Below are 23,915 nucleotides of genomic sequence, written 5' to 3'. Positions count from 1 at the left end.
CTTAAGCAAGTGTATTGTGAGGTTGTAATAAAACCAGCAAAAATACAATTACTGGGAGCAAGAGCAGAAAATGCATTCTTGTTTCAGTGACAACTTAGAGTTTAAGTTCTTTTTTTTCAAACATTATCAAACTTTTGACTTAAGTTTGCTGATAGTAGCTTTGGAAAACTAATAGTCTCTTACCACTACAAAAAATGTTAAATTTACAATTATGATAAGCAAATACTGCTGCAAGTGTTGAGGATTCAGGAACCAAACGAGTGATGGTAATTGCTCTGTCTCTGAATTCAATGTAAGCAGTGCAGAGGCCAAAGTGAGCAGGCATTTATTGACAAGTTGCGTTTATTGACAAGTTGTATTTCTTGCAAATTCTTGTCAGACTGTTGCATATGTCAGTTTGCATACTGTTTACAAGCAGTAGTTACAAGCAAAATTTTTTTGGAATTGACAGACTAAGCAGTTGTCCCACTTACCCGCACATGGGCTTTTTAGTGAGCAGTTTCCAGATGCTTACAAAGTCAGGGAGTAACTGAAGAAGTATCTTGTCTTCTGAGAAACTTACAATGAAATGATTTTACTTTTACTGTCTTTTATTATCATTATTAATTTTTTTGTCTTTTATGGTTATTTTTCCATATGCCTACTGCCTATATATTGCATTGGTATCAAAGGTCAAACTCTTCTAGAAGTGTACATTTCAGTAGTCTCTGGTTTAGAATGAAGGAATTACAAATAAGCTTAAACATATTTGTCCTTTTTTGTCCTACACAGTGTGTTCTTAGCTTGACTTTACGTATCCAGGACAAGTGAGGTTATGGGAGAGTTTGACAGTAAGGGACAAGTTCAATTTGTGACAGTTAAGGTGTTGCTTGTGATTTGTAACTGCTGAGATAGAGGGACAGTTGTGTTTGGTGTAAGGGAGCAAGGAGAGCTGCAGGAGACGCAAAGCACCAAGTGTTCAACTTTCTTACTGTTAAAATCCAAGTTTGTGGGTCAAGTGGGAGAGTGTCAGATATAACTATGGTCTCTGATAGACCAAACACTGGAGGAGGAGGGGAACTGCTTTGGAGCCTGCACGCAGCTGTACACTAATATTTATCAGCTCATATTTGCTTTCAAATTATTTCTAGAATACTAACACTGCATGTTTGAGATTTAATACTGTGCGTTAAGCTAAGTTATTTTAAGTCCTGTCCTTGCACTGTGTAGGTTTTGGAGGGTGCTGAAGGACAGTATTCTGGAATGCAAATTGGGCAGCTGCAGGATGAGGAAGATGAGGCTGCAAATATTTTCCAAGATGATTCATCAGAGTCTTTCAGAAATTCTTCTGTTGGTATGTTGATAAATGGGGGGGATGGGACACAGAACTAGTGACACCTTTAAGGTGGGTGTTACCAGTGCATCTGCTTGTCTAACTTCCAAGGGACTGAAGACTCACATAATGGATATGAAAAACAAATAACTAGATTGAAATGTAAAATAAGGAATATATTTCAACACTTCTAATGAATCACTTGTTTTGATCGCTGCTAATTTATTTTTCATGTTTGTATAATTAAGTTCAATTAAAGTGCTTTTTATTTGCATCAGAAATGATATTTCATGAATTGCCTTTTTTAAAGCTCTTCAGCAGCCTCACCTGTTGAAAACCATGAGCCATAGTAGGCAGCCTTCTGACAGCAGCGTAGATAGATTTACATCAAAAGAAGATGCAGCAGATCCTGGTGATCATGAAAATAAGGTGAGAAGTAGTCACAGTGTCTGGTTTAAAGTTTAAAACAACTGAGTTTAAAAAAAAAATAATTTACACTGATGATCATGTAAATTAGTGGTAAATGTGGGTAGCCTGTGTATGTGGTGTACTTCATTATAGGTCAAAATAAGGTTGAATAGTAAAGTTGAGTTGTAGCCTGCATTTCATTTAATGTAAGGTGAATACACAAGTGTTGCTATCTTGAACGCAATCACCAGCAACTGTAACAGAATACAAACTGCTGAGAACACAAACCCCTTTTGTCTGTGCATTAGTAGGGTACACTGATACTTTTATTACCCAAAATATCTTTGTGGCGATGGCTAGCTGTGTAGGTAACTTAGGATCTCCTCAGAAGTGATTATGTCTTACTCTTTGAGCCTCTCTTTCTGCAGAGAGGTTCATGCCATTCTAACCACAGGTTACTGATTTCCTGTTACGTTTTTTTTACTTTAGCTTTGGACCTTGTTCTGAGCTGGGGTAAAAGGAGTTTCGTTTGTGGCAGGCAGAGTTAGATCAGCTTGGGCTACTGGGGAACTCTGAACGTGAAACTACAGAAGGTTGTCAGCCTTCTTTGGAAAGAACTTAGAAATTAATTGTTTCTCATATAAAGTTTTCAAAGATCATTGGTGACAAAAAGTGGTTTATCAGACTCCTTCAGATGCAGACAGGAAGGCTAGGCAATTCAGAAGATCTACAAAATGATTGTTGTTTCTGTGATAAAATTAAACCAATTCTGATACTGGATACAAACTTCGCAAAAGCATTACTTTTTAAGGCCATTTTTTTGGAATATATATATTAAACACATTTTGTATTATGACCTTTATACATTTGGGGATGTGCAGTATTTCTAAATCTTGTGCTTAATGTTTTGTTTAAATTGAAGATTAATTTTTATCTATATAAAAATTGTGATTTGCCTTCAATAGCCCTCCAGGGTAAAGGGAGACATAGGTCACTATACTGATGGAAATTCTGCTCCTTTAGTGCACTGCGTTAGACTTCTGTCAGCCTCTTTTCTACTTACTGGGGAGAAAGGTGGTAAGTTTCTGTTTAAGTTTCATTGGTTCATTGTGTCTCAAGGTAGAAAGTTGGAAATGTGATCAGTTTACTCTGGTTTTTAATCTCACTTTATTGGAGGTTTGGGGGGGGAGGTTTCTGTGACAGTCCTGTTTTAAATGATCACACTAGAGTACAGGAAAACCTGAAAACAATTTATGCCATTTTTCAATGAATCCTGTTTTGAGCAATTGAGCATCTAAAGAAGTGTTATGGTAACTTAACCCGTAAGTCAAACACTTAATTACATTTACAATTTGTAAATTTTTATGGGACTTAACCTGTGGGGCCATGATGGTTTGTAGATTGTATGAAGCTGTGAAGATAATCTAATACCAGCATTTCTTTTTATCAGTGCTGGGTGCCCAGTTTGTCCACGATGCATGTATCAATACCTCAGTAAGGAAACAATTTTCTGAGTTGCAGTTCATTGTGTGAAAACTCCTAAAAACAAGTTCAGAAGAATGTAGTTCTTTCAAGTACTTGTCTTTAGTATTTTTACAATTCATTTTGTTTATAATGCCTAAATTGTTTTAATTAAAAGAAGATTAAAAGTATCTTTTAGCTTTATTGCTCAGTTGTGTTTGAATTCCGTGTTAATTTTTTTTAATGTACTTCAGGTAGAGGAAGTGCTGTTGTACCCATTTGTGTTTGGGAAATATAACTTGGTATTTTAAGTGATTCAGCTGTAGTAAACCAGAGAATTGACCTAAGGCTTTCAAAGACCTAGCTGAAATCACAAGTTGAACTTTTTTCTTCACTTTTAACATCATCTAGCATTTGCATAAGTTAGTGTGGCCATTTTTCATGTGTTTTTTCATGTGTGACAGTCAAAGAGAAGCTTTTTGACAGGAAGCGATTGTTAGAGGCGGCTGTTGGGGCTCAGAAGAGGAGTTACTTACCTTTTCAGCATAGTAATAAAATGTCAGTAGGGATTTTCCAGAAAGCCTTTATGGCATACGCTACTGCTTCCATTTTTTTCACTGGGAAGTCCTTCAGAGGCATGTGTGTATGTGTCATCATATGTGAGTGAAGTGAGCATTTAAGATGTTTGTTTTTTTCCCTTTTCTAAACTTATTTGTTCACATACTCTGCTAACGTAGTGTTCTTGGAAAGACACTGTAATAGCTGTATTCTCAGCAACTGAGGGAGTTGGAAGTGTGTGGGGTTATTAGTTATTTTTTTCTTTTTTGAAAAAAAAAGCTGTATATAACTGCTGTCTCTGATAAACTGGAACTACTTGTTCTGCCTTCATATTTTTTGTTCTGGCTAAGCTATTTATATTATATAGAGTTATTAATTAACTTAAAAACAATTCAGGAAGCTTTTAAATACCCCCTCCCCCCCCCCCCCCTTTTTTTTTTTCTTCTCTCCAGCTTTAGTTCCTGATAGAGATGTGAGAGTCAGTGTAAAAGCCCTGGCAGTAAGTTGTGTTGGAGCAGCCGTTGCACTTCACCCTGAGTCTTTCTTCAGCAAACTGTATAAAACACCCCTTGAAGCAATGGGAGAAGAGTATGGTATGTTGCAGTTCACATATGTAAGAAGGCTCCTTATAGAAGCCTTCCAGTAGCTTAAGGGGGCCTACAAGAAAGCTGGAGAGGGACTTTTTACAAGGGCGTATAGTGATAGGACAAGGGGTAATGGTTTAAAACTGAAAGAGGGTAGATTTAAATTAGAGGCAAGGAAAAATCTCTTTACTGTGAGGGTGCTGAGGCACTGGAACAGGTTGCCCAGAGAGGTTGTGGATGCCCCCTCCCTGGAAGTGTTCAAGGCCAGGTTGGATGGGGCTTTGAGCAACCTGGTCTAGTGGAAGGTGTCCCTGCCCATGGCAGGGAGGTTGGAACTAATGATCTTCGAAGGTCTCTTCCAACCCAAACCATTCTATGATTCTATGTTATTCCATTCAGTAGTGTGTTTGGGTTTTCAAATAAGTGAGGCAGCATCTATACTGAAAACTCTAAATCCAGTTTAGTATTTGCAAACAAACATTGCACCAATTGGAATGAATGTGCTGTCTGTACTAGTAGCGCATGTGGTGAGATTTTTGTTTATTTTATAAATGGTTTCTTCTAACTTATTTCAGGCCATCTTATAGATGGTTTCTAAGCCATTAGCTTCATTTTTATGAATTCTACAATATGATCAGCAGGGACCTTGAGTATTCAACTGGTTTGATACTGATAGTGGCACCGGTGGAGTGTTGACCAAAACTCTTCTTAGATTTCCCCAGAGCATTTTGTGTACAATTGAAATAAATCACTAGTGTTTTTATATCTGATTATTGGTCTGGAAGGTGTGAATGATCTGTAGACTGTATGCAAGGGATCTCTGAAAGGTAGAACTAAGGCAGGCATATTGTGAACAGGCTGACATTGATTGTACAATAATTGGTACCTCCACTGACACATTTTTAGGGATCAGTGAAGTCTAAGACTAGTATTTTTAAAATAAAGTAGTTGTAACTTATTTTCTTAGAGGAGCAGTATGTATCAGATATTCTGAACTACATTGACCATGGAGATCCCCAGATTAGAGGAGCTACTGCCATTCTGTGTGGAACAATTGTCAACTCCATTCTAACTAAATCCCGCTTTGATGTGGAAAAATGGCTAATAAATGTCAGAAGCTCAACAGGTAACAATTTATTTTAAGGGTGTCTCTTTTTTTCCTTATGTAACCAAAATTTTCTTTTGTTTCATTTCTCTGATTTTTTTTTTATTTTATTTTTTTTTAGGAAATCTCTTTTCCTTGGTAGACTGCATACCTCTGTTACAGAAAATGCTGAAAGATGAGTCCTCTGTTACATGTAAACTGGCTTGTACAGCTGTGAGGGTAAGCAGAAGTGGTAATGTAGTTATAGGAGTGTTATTTGTTGACTGGGATCCTGCTATGCTCAGGTGTATAAACATGGAGCAAAAATTACTTCTTCCCCAAGAACTTTCTTGTAGAAAACTTTGCTTCAAGCATGGAAATGGAGGAACAAACAGCTGGAAAAGAATTATGTCCATTAGATTGCTTAACAGTATAATCTAATCATGATATTTCTAGTCATAAATGTACTGGTATGAGCTGTAATGTTACATTAACCAACAATAGGATGAATGCATTAGATAAAAAGGCTATCTAGCCTAAACAGGGAAGTGTGAACCTGTAACACCTGGTTATAACCTATATTTGGAAAGCAAAAATTAAATGTGAGAAATGCCAAGTAAAATAGTGATTATTTTCTGAAATAATAATTTTTAAACGTGAGGGAAGTCTCAGGAAAGTAATTGTTTCAAATTGCGTGAAAGATTCATCAGGCAATTGTTAAAATAGAGATGGTATCTGAATTTGTGAGTGCAACTTAGAGCTTGTGAATTTTATTTCTGTAATAAAAACTGTGGAAGGTGTTCTGTAAAAAAGCAGGGGGTGAAGGAGTGATCTTTTCCTTGAGGAATTTTCCAAAAAAGTAGAACAACAAGGACAAATTGGAGGCCGAGGGAAATTAATTCATTGGGGAGAGGCACAGGGTGGCTAACTGTATTGCAGCTTATGGGTCAGTGAGGCAAAGCTTAGCTTTTAGTAAAATGCACATAGTTAATGTAGGGAAAGTATGATTTCATGTGCTGAGGAGGGGTCTGTGATGCAGCTGAGGGAAGGAAATCCAGTTAGTTAAATGATGCTATTTTTAACCTTCTGTTCCATGATCTTATTGTTTGTATATAGTGGTTTCATGTATGATTACACTTAGGTATATGGCTTTTTAGAAGAATTTACTAGACTTGTTCACTTCAGGCAACTTGTATTAGTCAGTTTTGACTTTTTTCTTTCTCTCAGTATGTAATGTAGCCTGACTTCATACCTTTCAGCAGAAATGTTCTAAAGCACTTTGGGTTGTTAATCCCCGAACAAGAAAGTACATTTTCATGTAGCTAAGAAGGACATAGAAATGTAGAGTTCTATAACTTTTTCCGAAGATCACACATGCATATAGTTGAACAGTCATTAAAATGAAGAGGTATGACTTTTTGAAAAACTTTGGAAATCAGAACCAGGTGTCTAATAATACCCTATGGAAATTAGGAGAGACTGTTTTTGAACAGATAAGAATATAGTGCTTGTGGTGTTTAATCCCTGTGAGTTTTAGACCTTACTCTTTGGAGGATTGTCCTCTCTTCTGAGCCTTGTGTTCCTTTCCAGACTTTAAATTCAGCAGCAGGTCTTAGCAGTTCACATGGAGCTAGTGTCCTAGCCTTGCAAAGTACTTAGCTCTAGTACTTTCTCCTAGCTCTTAAGCAGTAAGTTTTTTTAGTATGCTAAACAAAACAGATTTTTATGATCACTTACGTACTTTGATTCAGAGAACCTCTTCTGTAATATAACTGAAAGTTGTGTTTTCTTCTCAGCATTGCATCATGAGCTTATGTAGTAGCAGTTACAGTGAACTAGGTTTACAACTAATTGTTGACCTCCTTACGCTGAAGAATAGCTCATATTGGCTAGTAAGAACAGAACTTCTGGAAACTCTTGCAGAGGTAGATTTTCGGTAAGTGTTTATATTTTTCCATGGGTGTTGTAGCTGCAGTGCAAAGATGCTGTGTATAGGAAACTGGAACCAAAATGGAGCAGTTTCTTCTGAAACACTAGCAAGTTTCATAAAACTAAATCAGACCAATCATTCCTATAAGGAATGTTTATCAAGTTACCATTGACTTCACTACCAAGCCCAATCCTAGTAACACTGTGTAGGACTTTCGAGTTCAGTGACCTGTTTTATCAAGTCTTCTGTAAATCTGTGATCACTGAGAGGCAATATAATCTCAAAACGAACTTGGTTTTCATGTCCAGTTTTGTGTGTTTTTAAAGAAAATACCTGACTTGTTCTCCATTATAGTCAGCTCTCTTCAGTTGCTCAGTTCGTTACACTGAAATGAGTATGACTTTAATTCCTTTTCTTGCATTCCCTCATTTTCTATAGGTTCTTCCAAGCTGAAAGACAAAAGATGTTTATATGAAATTTCTTTAAGTTATCCTTAGCCATACAGAATTGGACTCTTTCTGAATAGTGATATTTGGAATGTGTTACCATCTTTTCAAAACAGTCTGATTTTTCCATGTATGGGAAAAAAATACAATCACAATGTGTAAATGTTTTTTAACTAAAGAAAGGTAATTCTACTACTACCACTACTAGCCAGATAGAAGTTTAATAAATAGCTTACCTTTTCTAACGGTAGCAAAAAGTGTGTTTACTTCTTACATTTTCCCTGCAGTAGTGTTTTTAAAAAATAAATAAAAAACTCTCAGAGCACTGAAGGGAGAAATAACATTTAACGTTAACTAATGTACTGTAAATTCTATTTTACTGTAGGCTAGTCAGCTTCTTGGAAGGAAAAACTGAGAGCTTGCACAGAGGTATTCATCATTATACCGGTGTAAGTAAATTATTCAATCACTATATTGTGTTTCTGGATTAAGGTACCAGTGCAATTTCAGCACTTTGTGTTTAAATTCTATCAATGCTGGTACTTGTTTTAAGTATGTTTTATGTAAGTAGGCTCATGTTCTGACACTTCTTACAATTGGAAAGATACTTCACTACCGAGATTCAAATATCTTGGTGTTCTCTGGTGTCTGTGTGGCTGTTGTTGTAAATTTTCTTTTAAACTTCAAAATTTTTTTTTGCATTTATGTATGTAAATAGTGTATTTAGTGTATTTGGCAATGTTAAGGTAAAGATTGTCTTACAGACTTGTATGACAGATGAAATCTCACTTGTTAACTATCTTTTAACAATCTGGTCAAATGATGAAAAAGTTCAATTAACTTTACTGTACTAACTTATTTTCTAGCTACTAAAACTTCAGGAGAGAGTGCTTAATAATGTTGTAATATGTCTGCTTGGAGATGAAGATCCGAGAGTGAGACATGTAGCTGCAGCTTCATTAGTGAGGTATATATGGGTTTGGTTTTTTGTTTTTTTTAAAGGAGTTTAGGAACATATTTGCATGTTACTGCGTAGCTATAACTAAAATAATCTCTTAGTGGGGTTTTTATATTTTTGTTTAAATGAGGGATGGGACACAAATGCAGCTTTATGGTACCTGGAACATGCATCATTCTGAATCATCAGGCAATTGTGCTTTGCTTTTTATTAGCATTACAATTACATTTAACTGTACTACATTCAGAGGGTCACTTTCAGTTTCAGGTTCTTTAAGGTTGTTTTCTGCACGCTGAAGTGGATTGTTCAGGATCTTGACAGTAGCTGATGGACTTAAATGTTGCAGTTCTACCCAGTTGTCCTAACTCCCAAACATTGTGCTTTCCACGTGGTTAGAAGTAGTGTATCTTAAAGCTTTCGTGCTCACTTATTATAGTAAAGTAGCTAATCTTGCTTAAAAAGCACCTGTTTGTAACTGTAGAAGGTCACAGCAATTGCTGTCCAGATAAATGCACCAAACAGTAATGATTAGCTGATTATTAGAATTCAAGGACTTAAGTTTTATGTTTAAAGAAGTTGGGAGCATCTAATACTTAATTCCTGGAATATTTTATTGTCAGAGGAGTCTCTTTCCTAGCTTTTTCAAACTATTAATTGCTGTCCATTCCTGATAACAAATAAAGGACAATGAAACCTTAATAATTCTGCCACTTGAAAGCATTTATATTGCAGAAACGGCTCAGCACAGAAATCTGTAACTGTTGCATCATAGTTAGTAGTAGTTGCTTTTATTCAGGGACTTGATTTTTAAATGGAGTTACTTTAACTGAGTGGTAACAAGTTGGAGTTTTTCCTGTATCTTCATGTTGACTTGGTGACAACACACATGTTAAGGTTGGAAAAGACTTAACTGCCCAAGAAAGCTGCTACAAGCTTGCAGAAGCCTCTTGAAACATCCAGTATGGGCATTTATTGGAAGTACTGACAGTGAAATTACAAAAAAGGTATATTGTAGCTTTTCACTGTTGTCTAGGTTGAAAATCTTGTTCTTCAAGAACACTGGATCTTATTATATGTTTAAGTTTTGCTGCATAGAAATTGGATGGTGGAAAATTGTCCTTTTCAGGTAGAAATTAGTTTTCAGTTGACACAGATATCCATGGGGATAATATCTGGGGAGATAAGGGAATACAAAGAGAAATACTGTAGCGAAGTGGTCATTGTAGCTTGTAAAGGTAGGTATTTCTAAAAAAAACCCCACAAACCTTTTTTAAACTACCTTATGTCTAGAGCAGTTCCTTTGTCCTGATTTAAGCTCCTTGGCTATAATGAAGAGCAGCTGTATAAAGATGAATTCAGCTTAACAGTATGAGTTTTAATAACAGCTTTTATTTACTATTTGATATGTGTAATTAGTGTATGCAGCTTTCTGAATTGTATATCAAATATATTTTAAATCTACTTTAAATTGTATATTAAATAATTTCTGAATAATACTTTTCTTTTTTGACAATTACCGTTCAGGCTTGTTCCAAAGCTATTTTATAACTGTGATCAAGGACAGGCTGATCCAGTTGTGGCAGTAGCAAGAGACCAAAGCAGTGTCTACCTGAAACTACTAATGCACGAAACACAGCCTCCATCTCACTTTGCGGTGAGCACTATCACCAGGTATGTTATGTGTCTTTGTCTTGCTTTAAAAGGAATGTGGACCCAAATTTCAATTTGTAATGCTTGGAATTGTAGCTAAATCCTGCAAATCCATGTGCTCATGAATTCTTTTTCCAATCTGTAGGAGCATCTGTGGTAGTTTCAGGCTCCGCAGACTCCTGTTTAAAGAATAAACTGGTGTGTGAATTGCTAGTGATGTGCTCACACATTGATCATAGGGAGTCGTTGTTCTGTGATAAACTATCTTCTCTTCATCCTGAGGTCATCCTATTTGTCCATTAAATTGCACGATTAGGTGCAGCTTTACAAGCTAATCGTATGTATACATTATTGGTTTTTCAGGTATGTTGATCAGGTTTTGTAACTCTTCACATCCTGTTACAATGTTCGTGGTTGCAGAAGTCTGTACTGCCTGTATAATTTAAAAATAAATTCTAATTTTGATAGTGTGATCTTGTTGCTGTACTTTTGCTGCCAATTATACTTTCCTAAACTCTTTTGTCTTACAGACAGTATGAGTTATATATATTTATGGGGGCTCTTTGTTTTTATCAATTTGTCATACAAGTTTTTAATTACCTTTATTTACCTTTTCCATACACGATCTTCATCATGTCACTCAAGATTTATATACTGTAGCATGGAAACAATAGAACTTTGTGGACACTGCGTTATTTCAGATAAAATAGTTATGTTTCTACAGCAATAATCTTTTTACAGCAATAATCCAAAGTTTGTGAACATGCAAAAATGTTAGATGGATTTGAGCAAAAGCAAAGACTAATTTTAAATTCGTGGTGATTTCTAGAGCACTTAGGTATTCAGAGTTGGTCTACTGTTTGCTAACAAAGGGATGTGATTTATAAACTAAGTTGCTGTTGCTAGTACAGAAGAAAAAATATTAAAATATAATAAGGTGGTATTTAGAGTGTTCTCATATTTTGTATTTTATAAGCAGTCTATAAAATATGTAGTAGTAATTTAAGCCATAATCATTTTTGATTGAGTTTGTTTCTTTTTTTAAGTACATGTTTTCGTGGTATAAATATTCTTATTTCAGAATATATAGAGGTTACAATATGCTGCAAAGTCCAACAGATGTCACTATGGAAAACAATCTGTCAAGGGTTATTGCGGCAATTTCCCATGCATTGACAATATCCACTACAAGAGCACTTACGGTGAGTTTTCTTAGTTGCTATAGTGGCTGACTTTTCTCTTTTTTGCTCGCTTGGTTTATTTTTAATTATTTCTTGGCTACATTTGTATTTACAGCTTTGGTACTGTGGTAATAGCAATAGTAATACATTTAATTCTCACTCTTAAGATACTTTGTTGTTGCTAACTCTTCCAGTGATGAAACTGATTCAATTCTTGGTGTTAACTTTTCAGTTTGGCTGCTGTGAAGCTTTGTGTCTTCTTTCCACAACATTTCCAGTCTGCACCTGGAGTGTGGGATGGCACTGTGGGTATGTTCCCTCATCTGTTATTCAAGCTTCTGAAAGTCATGTTTGCAAAACGGAAGTACACTTATTTAGGTATCGGAAGTCCTGGTTTAGAGGTATGCTGTTAAGCTTATCTTAGCAGTTATTTGAGAACTTTATACAGAAGAGTGTAACATCAGGTTGTCGTGATACTGTGTCAGCATATTGTCATCTCTGGAACCACAGCGTATATCACAGGGATTGGCTGAAACTGCTGTAATAGATACTGACCGTATGTATCTTTATCTAAATAAGTAATAAGAGAAAATTTTCCATACTTTTGAAAGAATGTTTATCTTCAGGATATTGTCTTGTAGTATCTCTTTAACATCAGAACATCATCATTTTCACCTTGATCTCATGTTTATGTCGAGGAACAGTGAGTAAAGGAAGCTGGTTCATGGTTGCTTTTATAACTATAAAAGTGTCAGATGTATTTAAATTGTTCTCATTTGGCACACTGAATGGGAACAGCAAATGAGATACTTATAATACTTAAGTGTTATTTAGGTAATATATGACAGCCCCAAAATACTTATATTCTGAAGAAACTCTTCAGAATGTAACTGTACAGTTGGTAACTCTAAAGCTTTGATCTTGCCTCTGATTATCAATGTGCTGTGCCACATGAGCTGTAAAACTAGCTACTGAAGATGTACATGTGTGGAGCTGTTTGGTTTTTAAAGAAATTTTAAATAATTTGTGTTGATTTTCTTAATTATTGTCATTGTGTCTCTACTCTTATTTTACTCTTCTGATATCCTGAAACTCTACTGCAAAATTTTATCTTACTTTAAAACCGAACCAAAACCCCAACAACAACAAAAAAACAAACCTCCCCCAGCTGCTTTTCTTGTCAGCTTGCCCTTTCTTCCCTTGCTGGCCATAAGTGTGGCATGCTCTGTATATGAATTCTAAAAGATGTCTTTTGTTAAAACTGGACCTGTAGCTCAAATGAAGTAGGCTAGGATGTGAGCAGTACTTAACTGGAAAACAAAATCAATGCAGAATTGCAACAATCTGTCTTCTGTTCTACCTGGCTTAAAAAAATGCCATTTTTAAGATGTATCTAATGTTCATCAGTGATGCAATGACATAGCTTTTGCCCTTTCCTCTAATTCCTTCTTTACAAATTTTTGGTCCGTGTTCATACTAATTTGGATTGTAATTTTATTTTTGTGGAGTGATATGAACATTTATCATTCTGGGTAATGAGAATATAATAAGATGGATAACATGAGAATTTTGCCAAAATTCTTTTCTGTCTTAAGTGTTGTTGTTTTTATGATTAAAACCCTTTTGGAACGGCTGCATTCCAACTCTGTACAACTCTTAACTGTATGTAAACGGACCAACACTTCCATGTGAAAATACTTTTTTCAAAAAAAAAAAAAAGGCACTGTAATTACCTGTGTAGCTTTGTCAAAAGAATAGCTATATTTGGTGTAAATTTTATTTTCTGAAATTGCTCTAATTGTATTGGACCAGAATGACTACATTAGAAGATTTTTTTTTTTTAATTTAAAAAATATCCTAAAAGAATCCCTTTATTTAGAGCTTCCATGAAGTCTTTTCCTGAAAGAAATTTAGTAGTATCGTGCAGATCTTACAGCTTTGAAATGATGTGTGTAATTCCCATAGTATTCTGACAAACATTTTCTGGTGATATCTGCCTGCTCTTTTTGAAACTTGAGTTGTGTGGGAAAATCTGATTTTTAAAGTTATTGTGAAGGAAAACATGGAATGCAGCAGCAAATTAGAATCTTGGGTAGAGTCCACCCATAAATATAGGTGATCTGATGGATTCCAATTGTTTAATTAAATTCTTGTCACTTTAAAACAATACCTTGTTATATTGCAATGCTACAGCTTATGTCTCCCATCCTTACCTTGCATATGCGTAAGACTTTTAACTGGAGATATTTCAGGACCGTACTGGTTAACAACTAAATACAGAATTCTTCTGTTTATCAGTAGATGTCACTAGCAACTTTCATATTTGCTATTTTAAAAAAAAGTATTGGCTCTTCAAGACGACAAAGTGTTGTCAGGTCTCTGCTGCAAACTGGTTTTTTTTAAGTCCACCTTGAGTGTTAAATGTGTATTTCGGTAGTACTGTCTGGTTTGGGGTTTTTTTTGATTAGCAGTCTACTTGACTGTTAGTTTTCTTAAGACTTTAAACTTACCAAAAGGGGGGAAAAAAATCATGACATTCCAAAATTAAACTTCCAGTGTTTCCCAGCCAAGTTCTTCAGATGAAGCTCAGAAGGGCTGCACCATTGGAATGGCTGGCATGGTCCTGTCTCTCCTTTCATCAGCATGGTTCCCGCTGGACCTCTCTGCACATCAGGATGCTTTGATTTTGACTGGAAACTTGCTTGCAGGTAAGGCAGAATAAGGAAAGTAGGATTGTTCTGATACTTTACCATTGGCATCACAAGGCCCATATCTTGCCCTATTCTTATCGCACGCAATAAAGTACTTGCAAGACTGAGCAGAAGAAATGAAGAAGGAACTTCTTGCACCCAGGAGGTTTGAAAAGATACTGCCTCCAAGTTGCAAATTCCATCTAGTTGCCAAAGGGAACGTATAGTATGCTTGGTACAGGCTGGGTACAAATAATTAAAATTTTTTGGTGGTTGTTTAAAACTATGCACCTACTGCTGTTTTTGAAACTGTAGCTTTTCTTTTTCTATTTGAATTTCTGTTGATACAGAGATGATAACCATATATACCTCTAAAATTTTCTCATACTTAATTCCAAGTTTTTATCTTCTTTTTCTTTAAATAATGTGATTCCTATTGCAGCAAGTGCTCCCAAGTGCTTAAAGAATCCCTGGAGTGCTGAGGAAGATTCAAACCAAGGTGCTGCAAAGCAGGAGGAACCCTGGCCAGCTCTGGCAGATCGAACTCTTGTTACTTTAGTAGAACAGCTCTTTTCTCATCTGCTGAAGGTCATTAATATTTGTGCACATGTAATGGATGATGTTGCTCCTGGGCCAGCAGTAAAGGCATGTATTAAAAATAAATAAATAAAATTGTGTGACTTAAATACTGTTGTGATACAGACCTCTGCATTTTGGAGTTGATATAGGCAACTACCTAACACCTTGATAATATGACTCCACTATGCGTAAGAAAGCAAGTGATGTGAAAAGAACATGCATATCGTTCTTCCATGTAACAGGTTCTTCTTTAGTTCTGCGGTATTTGTAATATTACCTTAAATTTTGAACCTTTTATTTCTGGTGACTTTGTTTGAAACATTAATTCAGTAAGGAGTGTATATAGTAAGTGGAGTATTGGATTGCATACTCTGGCAAACATCTGTTGACTTTTGGGTTGGTTGGCTGGCTGTAATGCATTGAGCTCCTTTTGGGGCTAAAAATAACTCTTTTGTCTTTTGAATATCCTGCAAAATATTTTGACTTCTGAAACAGCTCATATGAGGTATTTTTGGGTTTGGGTTTTTGTTTTATGTTGGGTTTTTTGAGGCATCTATATTTTGAGACTGATATAGTGACTGTAAGGCAATGTTATTAGGATTAGTAATTTCTTCATATTTTAAAAATAGAAGAATATTTTTTTGACACTTCTTTGTCTTGAATCAGAAGAAGCTTTAGTCATTGAGTTCTAATTCCATATCATTAGCTTATGCTGAAGTTGAGAAGGAAAGTAGGGAATATATTAAACTTCTTCCTTTTCACCCAGGAAATTCATGTCTTAAACCTGAGAGTTGAGACATCTTAATTTAACTGACAGTCAAATAAAGGGGGGTTTAAATGAAAGATGAATATGCTTGTATTTGTATTAGAAGAAGAAAAGCTACTTGTGCGTACAAAATTAATGAAGTTGCTTTTAATTCTAGGCAGCATTACCTTCTCTCACAAACCCACCTTCTCTTAGTCCAATTCGGAGGAAGGGGAAAGAGAGGGAATCTGTCGAACAGGCATCTGTGCCCATGAGCCCTAAAAAGGGTGGTGAAGCAAGTCCAGGTAGGCACACTTACTGGTATTCATCCTCCCACCTAAGTATGGTTACAGCATAGAGAAAAGAAATAAAACCGAGTAACTTGTTTTCTTTAGTTCAAAAGGCTGGCAGACCTACTCTCAGAAGTTCTTTTCAGTATTGCATTGCAAGAAAGGCAGCCATGGGTTGGGGCTTCTTTACTGTTTTTTATGAAAATTAACTGTACTCTTCAGAAGCAAGGTACTTCTGAATCCTTTTCCTAGATGTTTTTCTGAATCTACTCAGCTGTTGACTAAAATTACTTCTTAATTTTTGCATGTATTTTACTTAAAAGAAGTTTGAAAGATGCTTTGCAGCTTTTGGCAGGAGTAGCTTACATTGCTCTTGGAAACAAGATTCTGAATCTTGAAAACTTTTTGTTATTAGTAATGAATGAAAGAAATGGGTGTCAATTCTGTTTTGTAAATTGTACTTGTGCTTCAATAATAAGCCCTCTGGCTTAATTTCTCAACTTAGAGGGCTAGTTTCTTGGAATGCTGGTTCATTTTCTAGTTGTACAGCATGTGTGTTGCGTTTAAAGTATGCATGTAGATTGAAAAATTCATGCTGTTTGATAATTCAGGTATGGTAGATTATGTTGAGTATACATGTCATGAGCACCCTAGAAAAAGTATGTTGTGCTAATCTATAATGTACTTTTAAGCTACTAGGCAAACTGATACTACTGGGCCTGTTCCAACAAGTAAATCGTCTTCAGTAGGAAGCTTTTATCATCTTCCATCATATCTGAAGTTATATGATGTCTTGAAAGCAACCCATGCTAATTACAAGGTACTCCATGATATTGTTTGATTGAATTATAATGTGGTTAGGCAATCACTTTGTTTCTTTTGAACATGGCTCTCCTTGTATCGAGACTCACTTGTTTGCCTGTATAAACAGTTTATCCATGCAACCCGCCCCCCCCCCCCCCAAACCACAACCACCACTAATAAAAACAAAAACCAGCCAAACAAAAACCCGTTATAGGCATTGTCACCCTGTTGCTTGTTTCTCTGCTGTCACTAACGCTGGTACTGAATGACATTTCACTGGCTTGGCAATGCTGAATGGATCCCAATGTCTGTTTTCTCTGCAGTTTATTGAAGGATAGGTAAGCTTTTTCCTCATTAGTTCAGGTAGTAGAAGATGCATTCGCTAGGGGGTTGGTGATCTGATTTTTACACTTCAGGGCATATATTCTTATTACACCTACTGTGTTTCTGAGAAATACATTATCCATTACTTGTCAACATCCTGGGCCTTCCCAGATGGTGTAACTTAGATGGATAGCTAGAAGATCCTTCTTAAGTCAAAATGAAGTCCTGCCTTTACAGAAATTCATAAGGGAGTCTAAGCTGTCAGTGGTGTTGATTGAACTATGCTGAAATTTTAGGCAAAAGATTATTTTGTGTCAATACCCCCATCTTTCTGTAATTTTTATCACCTTGTCAAGTAATTGTTAAGAAAAAGTGTGTTTTTACTTTTTGGGACTAGGTTACTTTGGATCTCCAGAACAGTAATGAAAAGTTTGGATGTTTCTTACGGTCTGCCTTAGATGTTCTGTCTCAAATCTTGGAACTTGCTACTCTTCAAGACATTGGAAAGGTATAAGATCTGTGGGGGTTTTTTTGTTTGTTTTTTGTTTTTTTGCAGTTAAATTGTCCAGTATCTGTGGTCTTTACTGGGAAAAAGCACATATCATTGATTTTAAAATTGGTACTGTTGAGAGAGTAGTCCTAGAAGCGTTGTGCTGCCACAACGCTTGTTGGGTAAAGTGCTAAAGCAGATTTTCCCTGTTAAATTGCTGCTGTTGAAAACTGGAGTAATTTTTTTATTGTTTAAATTTCATATGGAGATTTTTCTTTCCAGCAAAATGGTTTGCCTTCAGTCATTCTTACTATATTAATATGTTTAAATATATTCACATTAAATATACAAAATGACCGAAAGCTTACTGCTCTCCTTCCTCTTTTGTGTCTTGGTATTTTTCCTTCTTACCACAATGCCTAACACAACAGTTATTTTAAGACTGGGAAGCAGATCTTGCATTTTTATTCCGTTACATACTTGCACGATTTCCCTTAAAGTAGTATAGTTTTACTTAGTAAAAAAAACAGTGCTGTTGTCCAGTTTTCATAGTAATGCTTTATACAATGAAGAAAAATGCAATTAGGTGCAGTTGTTTTTCTGCTTTTCTAGTGTGTAGAAGAAATTTTGGGATACCTAAAATCATGTTTCAACAGAGAACCAACAATGGCAACAGTTTGTGTACAGCAGGTAAGGAGGCAACTTTCTGTGTGTTACTGGAGGGCTAATCTTGATGTCCTGTGGTTATCAATTGGATGCTAAGACTGGCCATTCTTTTAAGAGAAGCGGTGTGAGGAAACTGTAGCCCAGGTGGAGCAAACAGCATGTTTTCATTAATTTTCATGACTTGTTCTGAAACTTGATACCATCTGAGTAATATAGTTTCTTCCTGAACTGCTTCCAACTCAAAGAACTATTTTAGCTAATGCTCAGAAAACATTTGTTTCCTACCTTCCCAAATATGTTCTGTAGCTAGTTAACTACGTCAAAAACCTGGAAAGCAAAGAACTGCCTTACTGGTGGATTTCTTGGAAGCTTCCAGTTAAACATTTGGGTTCAAGTCATCAAAGCTTAATTTTGGGAGGTGAGCTTTAGTAGACTATTTTGAATTGTCACATGGAAATAGCTTCAGTTGCAAAAACAATCGTATCTTTTTGGGTGAGGTGTGGATTGTTTCTTTTTTCCAGCTTTTTTCTGTCATTTTGTATTTGACTACATGGTCCACAGTTTGCACTTTGACCTTTCCCCTTAAGTTTTTTGGGAGGATGAGTAATCAAGGTTTTTTTCCTGAAATATTAACTTCTTTTTTTCCTTCCAATTTTCTTCTCTAGTTATTGAAAACATTGTTTGGGACAAATCTGGCTTCTCAGTATGATGGCTTGTCTTCAAACCCCAACAAAGCTCAAGGCAAAGCTCAACGCTTAGGTTCTTCCAATTTGAGACCTGGTCTCTATCATTATTGCTTCATGGCACCATATACACATTTTACACAGGCCCTTGCTGATGCTAGTCTAAGGAACATGGTTCAGGCTGAGCAGGAACACGATGCTTCAGGGTAACTTTCTTCCCTTACAATCTAAAGCTAACTTGAACTAGACTCTCTTTTTATTGTTTTTCATAAATGCAAGTATCACAGGGGAGCCAAGTAATTTGAAATTACAGTACTGTGTATTATATATTTCTTGTAGACTTAAGCAGCGTAATTTGTCTTGGTAGTGAGATCCTGAATGCAACACTGTGTTGATTATCACTAATGTGTTTTCCAAATCAAAGCTAAATCATTAAAATGGATATCACTTAAATTTGGGGTTTTTTTAAAGCATTATAGTTTTAAATACTTGTATTCAAAACTATTTCATTAATTTGCTAATTATAGCAAATAGTAGTCTTAAAGGAAAGGCAGAAGGATGACTAAGCAAAGACTAGAAATTCTTTGTCTACTAGATGTTTGTTGGCCACAAATCTGTGATCTGATCAAAGTGTACTGTAGGTTGTCTCTGTTGCTTTTTTGTTTTGCTAAGATTCTTAAAGCAGTCAAGTAGATAAAGAAAAGTTGGCATTGGTAAAACAATATGCATCTAAGGAGCATGTGTTTGTCCCTTCATTTTTTTTAATGTGTATGGTTTTTTGGTTTTATTGTGACAGATGGTTTGATGTGTTGCAAAAAGTTTCTACACAGCTGAAAACTAGCATTACCAGTGCAGCAAAACATCGTGCTGATAAGGTACTTTTATCTATGTACTCCTGAAAGAGCTGTACCTTAGATTTAAAACTCTTTTATTCCTTTTAAAAAGTAATTTGGTTTTGAATCAGAGACCCGTTCAGATGTTAGATTACTTTAAAATCTCTCTATTACAGAATGCTATTCACAGCCACATTCGTTTATTTGAACCCCTTGTCATAAAAGCATTGAAACAATATACTACAACAACATCGGTACAGCTGCAGAGACAAGTTCTAGACTTGCTTGCTCAACTGGTTCAGCTACGAGTTAACTACTGTCTTCTGGATTCGGATCAGGTTGGTGCTTCACGATTTTTGCAAATTTGTAATACAGAGATCTCACCAGCAGGCTTAATATTTACAGCAAAAATATTTGCAACAATCCATTCACTTTACTATAGGTGGAAACAAAGACTTAAAGGAGGGTGAGACTCAATTTCCACCCCCCCCCCCCCCCCCCCAAACACAGAGCTTCAGATTTCTGGTTTTCTATCGCATATAAATTACTTCCTAAGCTCTGCAACAACTATTAAAGAACTTCATTTAAAAATAGAAATACTTTTTTTCTATATTGAGAGTATGGACTTACGTATGACTGATAGCATCGTGGTTGACAACGCTTATTTGATTTTAATAGTGGGGGTAAGCTAGTGGCAAATACAGTAGTCTGTGTGGTTGTCCATATAAGCAGTAAATTTGTAACATAAAATAAAATTTAAGTGTTTTATTTACAAGTGTTTTACTTCCAACAGTATTTTCACGTTTATAAACTAGTATGAGTTGCAAGACATAACTTTCCTGTAAGTTCGTACACAGATAAATCTTTTCAATGCATGAATACTTTGGATTTTATCTTGGTTTAGGGCTAAATTTTTGGCTCATTCTTAACTTGACTGTAATGCCTCAAACAGTGTGTGTGACATGAGTGAGAGAGAAAGCTATACTTAAAAATATAGAGACTATAGGTAAAATGTTGCATAAATTAATGCAAAACATAAGCTCTAACATCAACAAGATTCTCGAGATCTTCTGTAACTGTAAGGCAACACTTCATAACGTATTAAAATGAACTATAGCTGATTTTCAGTGCCTGTCTTTCCTTTCTCTCCTTTCAAAACACACACTTTTATAACTCTGTCAAAATTATTTCGAATGGGAATTAATGTGTCTATATCTGTTGTACACTTTATTCTCTCTTTAGGTGTTTATTGGATTTGTGCTAAAGCAGTTTGAATACATTGAAGTAGGACAGTTCAGGTATGAAATTAGCAAAGATCTTTTGAATAGTGCGGGTTTACAGCTGTCTTATTCTGAAGCATGCAGTGATTAGTTTTGCTGGTTATTTCTGCCTTAAAAGAAATGGAGAGTTACCTTCTGGGCAATGTGTTTGTTGGTTCTCTGGCTCCAGTGGTAGCCCTTTCAGATGATCTAGGTTTCATGAGGCTGACGAAGTCGGGAAGTAGCATGGAAAAAAAAATAAATCTTAAGCTATGTTGATTTGTTTCTCCATTTGGTATTGTAAAACCATTCCTTTGGGATCTCCCCCACAAAGCTATGCTTTCAGGAATCAGCACTTCATTGGTAGGATTCAGTTACTGAAGGGAGAGCTACTTCTTCCTATTGTGGATTCAGTGTGAATCCGTATGTATTCTGATCACTTGGTACATTTTGTATAGTACCTAATAGATCATAAGGAACGCAGTGGAATTTTTATTGTCAGCTGTTTCTCTTTTTTCTCACACTTGAGTTTGTATAAAGAGGTAAGTGGGATTTTTACTCCAATATGTGTCATGTGCATTAGATAGTATGTTATAATGTTAGTAACTGTGTAACGGTCAAAGGTTGAAAGAAATCCCTTGGAAGAAAACCCATAGTAAAGAACATGGCACAAAAATTATAGAAATCCTGTATGAAAGCAGAACAATACATTCTTAAAAAAAAAAAAATCTTACTGTAAAAAGATTCATTTTTACTGAACAGTTGTGCAATTCAAACTTGACACTTTTAACTTTTTATTTTCAGGGAGTCTGAAGCAATTATTCCTAATATCTTTTTTTTCCTGGTGTTGCTGTCTTATGAGCGGTATCATTCCAAACAGATAATTGGAATTCCTAAGATCATTCATCTGTGTGATGGTATCATGGCCAGTGGGAGGAAAGCTGTTACACATGGTAATTAAAATAAAAAAAGAAGGCACCAACACTAATATTAGTAATAGTTCAGCAATAAAACCAGTATTGAATGCTAAGCTATAGAAAGCTGTAATCATATGGATTGTTCCAGAAGACACTAGCTTTTAAATTTTTAATACATGAGATAAGTCTCACTTAATTCCTTCAGGAAGGTTACTGTACCCTACTAACACTGCTACCCCATATTTTGCATTGTACATAATAGCAACAAAGCTTTTATTTGAAACTTTATTAGGTAATAAGTTCACAACATAGCAGTACTTTAAAGGCTTTCATTTTAATTTTTAGTCCCCTTTCCTTTCTCTCCACTTTCAGCCTTTAAGTAGAAGCATATCTCTCATACTTTCTGGTGATTCTGCTGAGAAATACTTCATAAAAGTATCTATTTTAGCTCTATGAGCAGGGGCAGATGGGTCCATAATATAAATTTTCTACTAGAAGTAAAAAGATAGACATCATTTTGCATTGTAAGTTTGGGGTTTGTTTTTGTTTGGTTTTTGGTTTTTTTAGGGATGGGTAAAACATTTAATAAACTAAAGCATGGTTTACTTTTAGTAGCTGAAGTGTTAGAACAAGAAAACGGTGTTCAAGAGTGGCTTGTCTTATGCTAAAACAAATCTCATTTTAGCAATACCAGCTCTGCAACCCATCGTTCATGATCTCTTCGTGTTAAGAGGAACAAATAAAGCTGATGCTGGAAAAGAGTTGGAAACACAAAAGGAGGTGGTAGTGTCAATGCTGCTGAGACTTATTCAATACCATCAGGTAAGAGAGGAGGACAAAGCATTCCTGTTTGCGGCCTATAGAAGGGTAACATTGCTCTGAATGCTAAAAATGCTTCAGGCAATATTAATGATTTTCTATATAAAACTTGAATAGCTGGACTCTGTGTGTGATCTTTCCTTAGAGAGTACGCAAAGATTTTTGGGGGTAGGGGAAAGGTTCTGCACTACAAATCAGTTTTTCAAGTCAAACAACATGTCTGTGGGATTTTGTAGTCAAGCCTAGGTAACAAAGCACTGAAAAGCTCCAGATAGGATCACGATCTTGGTTGTGTTGCACATTGAATAAACAGAAGGTTAGTAGATGAGTTGTAATAAATTAGGATTCAAGAAACTGAAAAGAATGAGGGTAAAAGTAGAAGAGAGGACAAGATTAAAAGTAGGAAACATGCTGCATAGAGATGATTTAGGTGTTGCTGTACAATAACAATATCTTCAAAAATATTTTAAAATGTGAATTACTTGAATGAGGTAATGAAACTGGTAGTTAGACAGTTGTTAGCACTTACTACTTTGCCCCAGACCTCATGGGTCTGGAAGACATGTTTCTGCCTTGTAGGAGCGTAAGAATGACTTTCTTCAATACACTTCGTTTAAAAGAAAAACATAAAAGTAATTTTAAGAGAAGTGACATAATTGACATGGGACCTTATTGCTTATTCAGCTGCTTAACAAACTTAATGTGCTTTTCCTTTCATTGTGTTAAAATGCAGTTCTAGTGTATGCTAATGTAAGCAATGTATTTTGTGAGCATAGTTGGAAAAAAGTCAGTACATCTTGTCAAAATAATTTGTTAGAACTGCATGTTCAGATTGGGGTAATTTTGTGTATCCACATTTTCTTTTGAATTTGTGCTTTTATAATCATAAAATGACTAATATAACTATATGAAATGACAGTCTGTAGACACATGATGTGAAATAGTGAATAACTTTGTTATGTAAGGTACTGCAATTGCTAGCAGATCCCCTTCTGACACACTTAACCTATTAAAGGCCACCCATGCACTGCTCTTCCCACACCATCCCATTTGTCGTTCTTATTCTGTCCTGTTCTCCTGGTGCAATACATATAAACTAACCCCTGGGCAGTTCTGTTGTTCCCTGGCTGTGGCTGCGATGTTCCACAGTGGTGTCCCTGTACCTTGAGAGGCTCCAAGAGCTGCAACCTTTAACTTTTTTCTGTTACAATTGTAGCTACCATCCATGGAGCTCCAGACTTCGA

The 23,915-nt window shown here is 35.7% G+C and overlaps 1 protein-coding gene across 2 annotated transcripts in view; it reads left to right on the top strand.

The window, feature by feature from the left end:
• The window catches only part of HTT (huntingtin), an 87,173-nt gene that overhangs the window by 22,201 nt on the left and 41,057 nt on the right, over nt 1–23,915 (top strand). For both annotated transcript variants that reach the window (XM_069794809.1, XM_069794799.1), the window contains 24 exons: nt 1,210–1,333; nt 1,623–1,741; nt 2,686–2,797; nt 4,192–4,332; nt 5,291–5,449; nt 5,550–5,647; nt 7,204–7,343; nt 8,169–8,232; nt 8,650–8,750; nt 10,266–10,412; nt 11,473–11,593; nt 11,805–11,881; nt 14,129–14,280; nt 14,705–14,911; nt 15,769–15,891; nt 16,569–16,696; nt 17,402–17,512; nt 18,107–18,184; nt 18,826–19,049; nt 19,640–19,718; nt 19,853–20,014; nt 20,919–20,974; nt 21,740–21,888; nt 22,538–22,674. In XM_069794809.1, the coding sequence (XP_069650910.1) occupies nt 1,210–1,333; nt 1,623–1,741; nt 2,686–2,797; nt 4,192–4,332; nt 5,291–5,449; nt 5,550–5,647; nt 7,204–7,343; nt 8,169–8,232; nt 8,650–8,750; nt 10,266–10,412; nt 11,473–11,593; nt 11,805–11,881; nt 14,129–14,280; nt 14,705–14,911; nt 15,769–15,891; nt 16,569–16,696; nt 17,402–17,512; nt 18,107–18,184; nt 18,826–19,049; nt 19,640–19,718; nt 19,853–20,014; nt 20,919–20,974; nt 21,740–21,888; nt 22,538–22,674 (3,009 nt within the window). The remainder of the gene's footprint in view (nt 1–1,209; nt 1,334–1,622; nt 1,742–2,685; nt 2,798–4,191; nt 4,333–5,290; nt 5,450–5,549; nt 5,648–7,203; nt 7,344–8,168; nt 8,233–8,649; nt 8,751–10,265; nt 10,413–11,472; nt 11,594–11,804; nt 11,882–14,128; nt 14,281–14,704; nt 14,912–15,768; nt 15,892–16,568; nt 16,697–17,401; nt 17,513–18,106; nt 18,185–18,825; nt 19,050–19,639; nt 19,719–19,852; nt 20,015–20,918; nt 20,975–21,739; nt 21,889–22,537; nt 22,675–23,915) is intronic.

This window comes from Haliaeetus albicilla, chromosome 1 (genome assembly GCF_947461875.1).
Source record: "Haliaeetus albicilla chromosome 1, bHalAlb1.1, whole genome shotgun sequence".
NCBI lineage: Eukaryota > Metazoa > Chordata > Aves > Accipitriformes > Accipitridae > Haliaeetus > Haliaeetus albicilla.
This window is presented reverse-complemented; position numbering and strand designations above follow the sequence as displayed.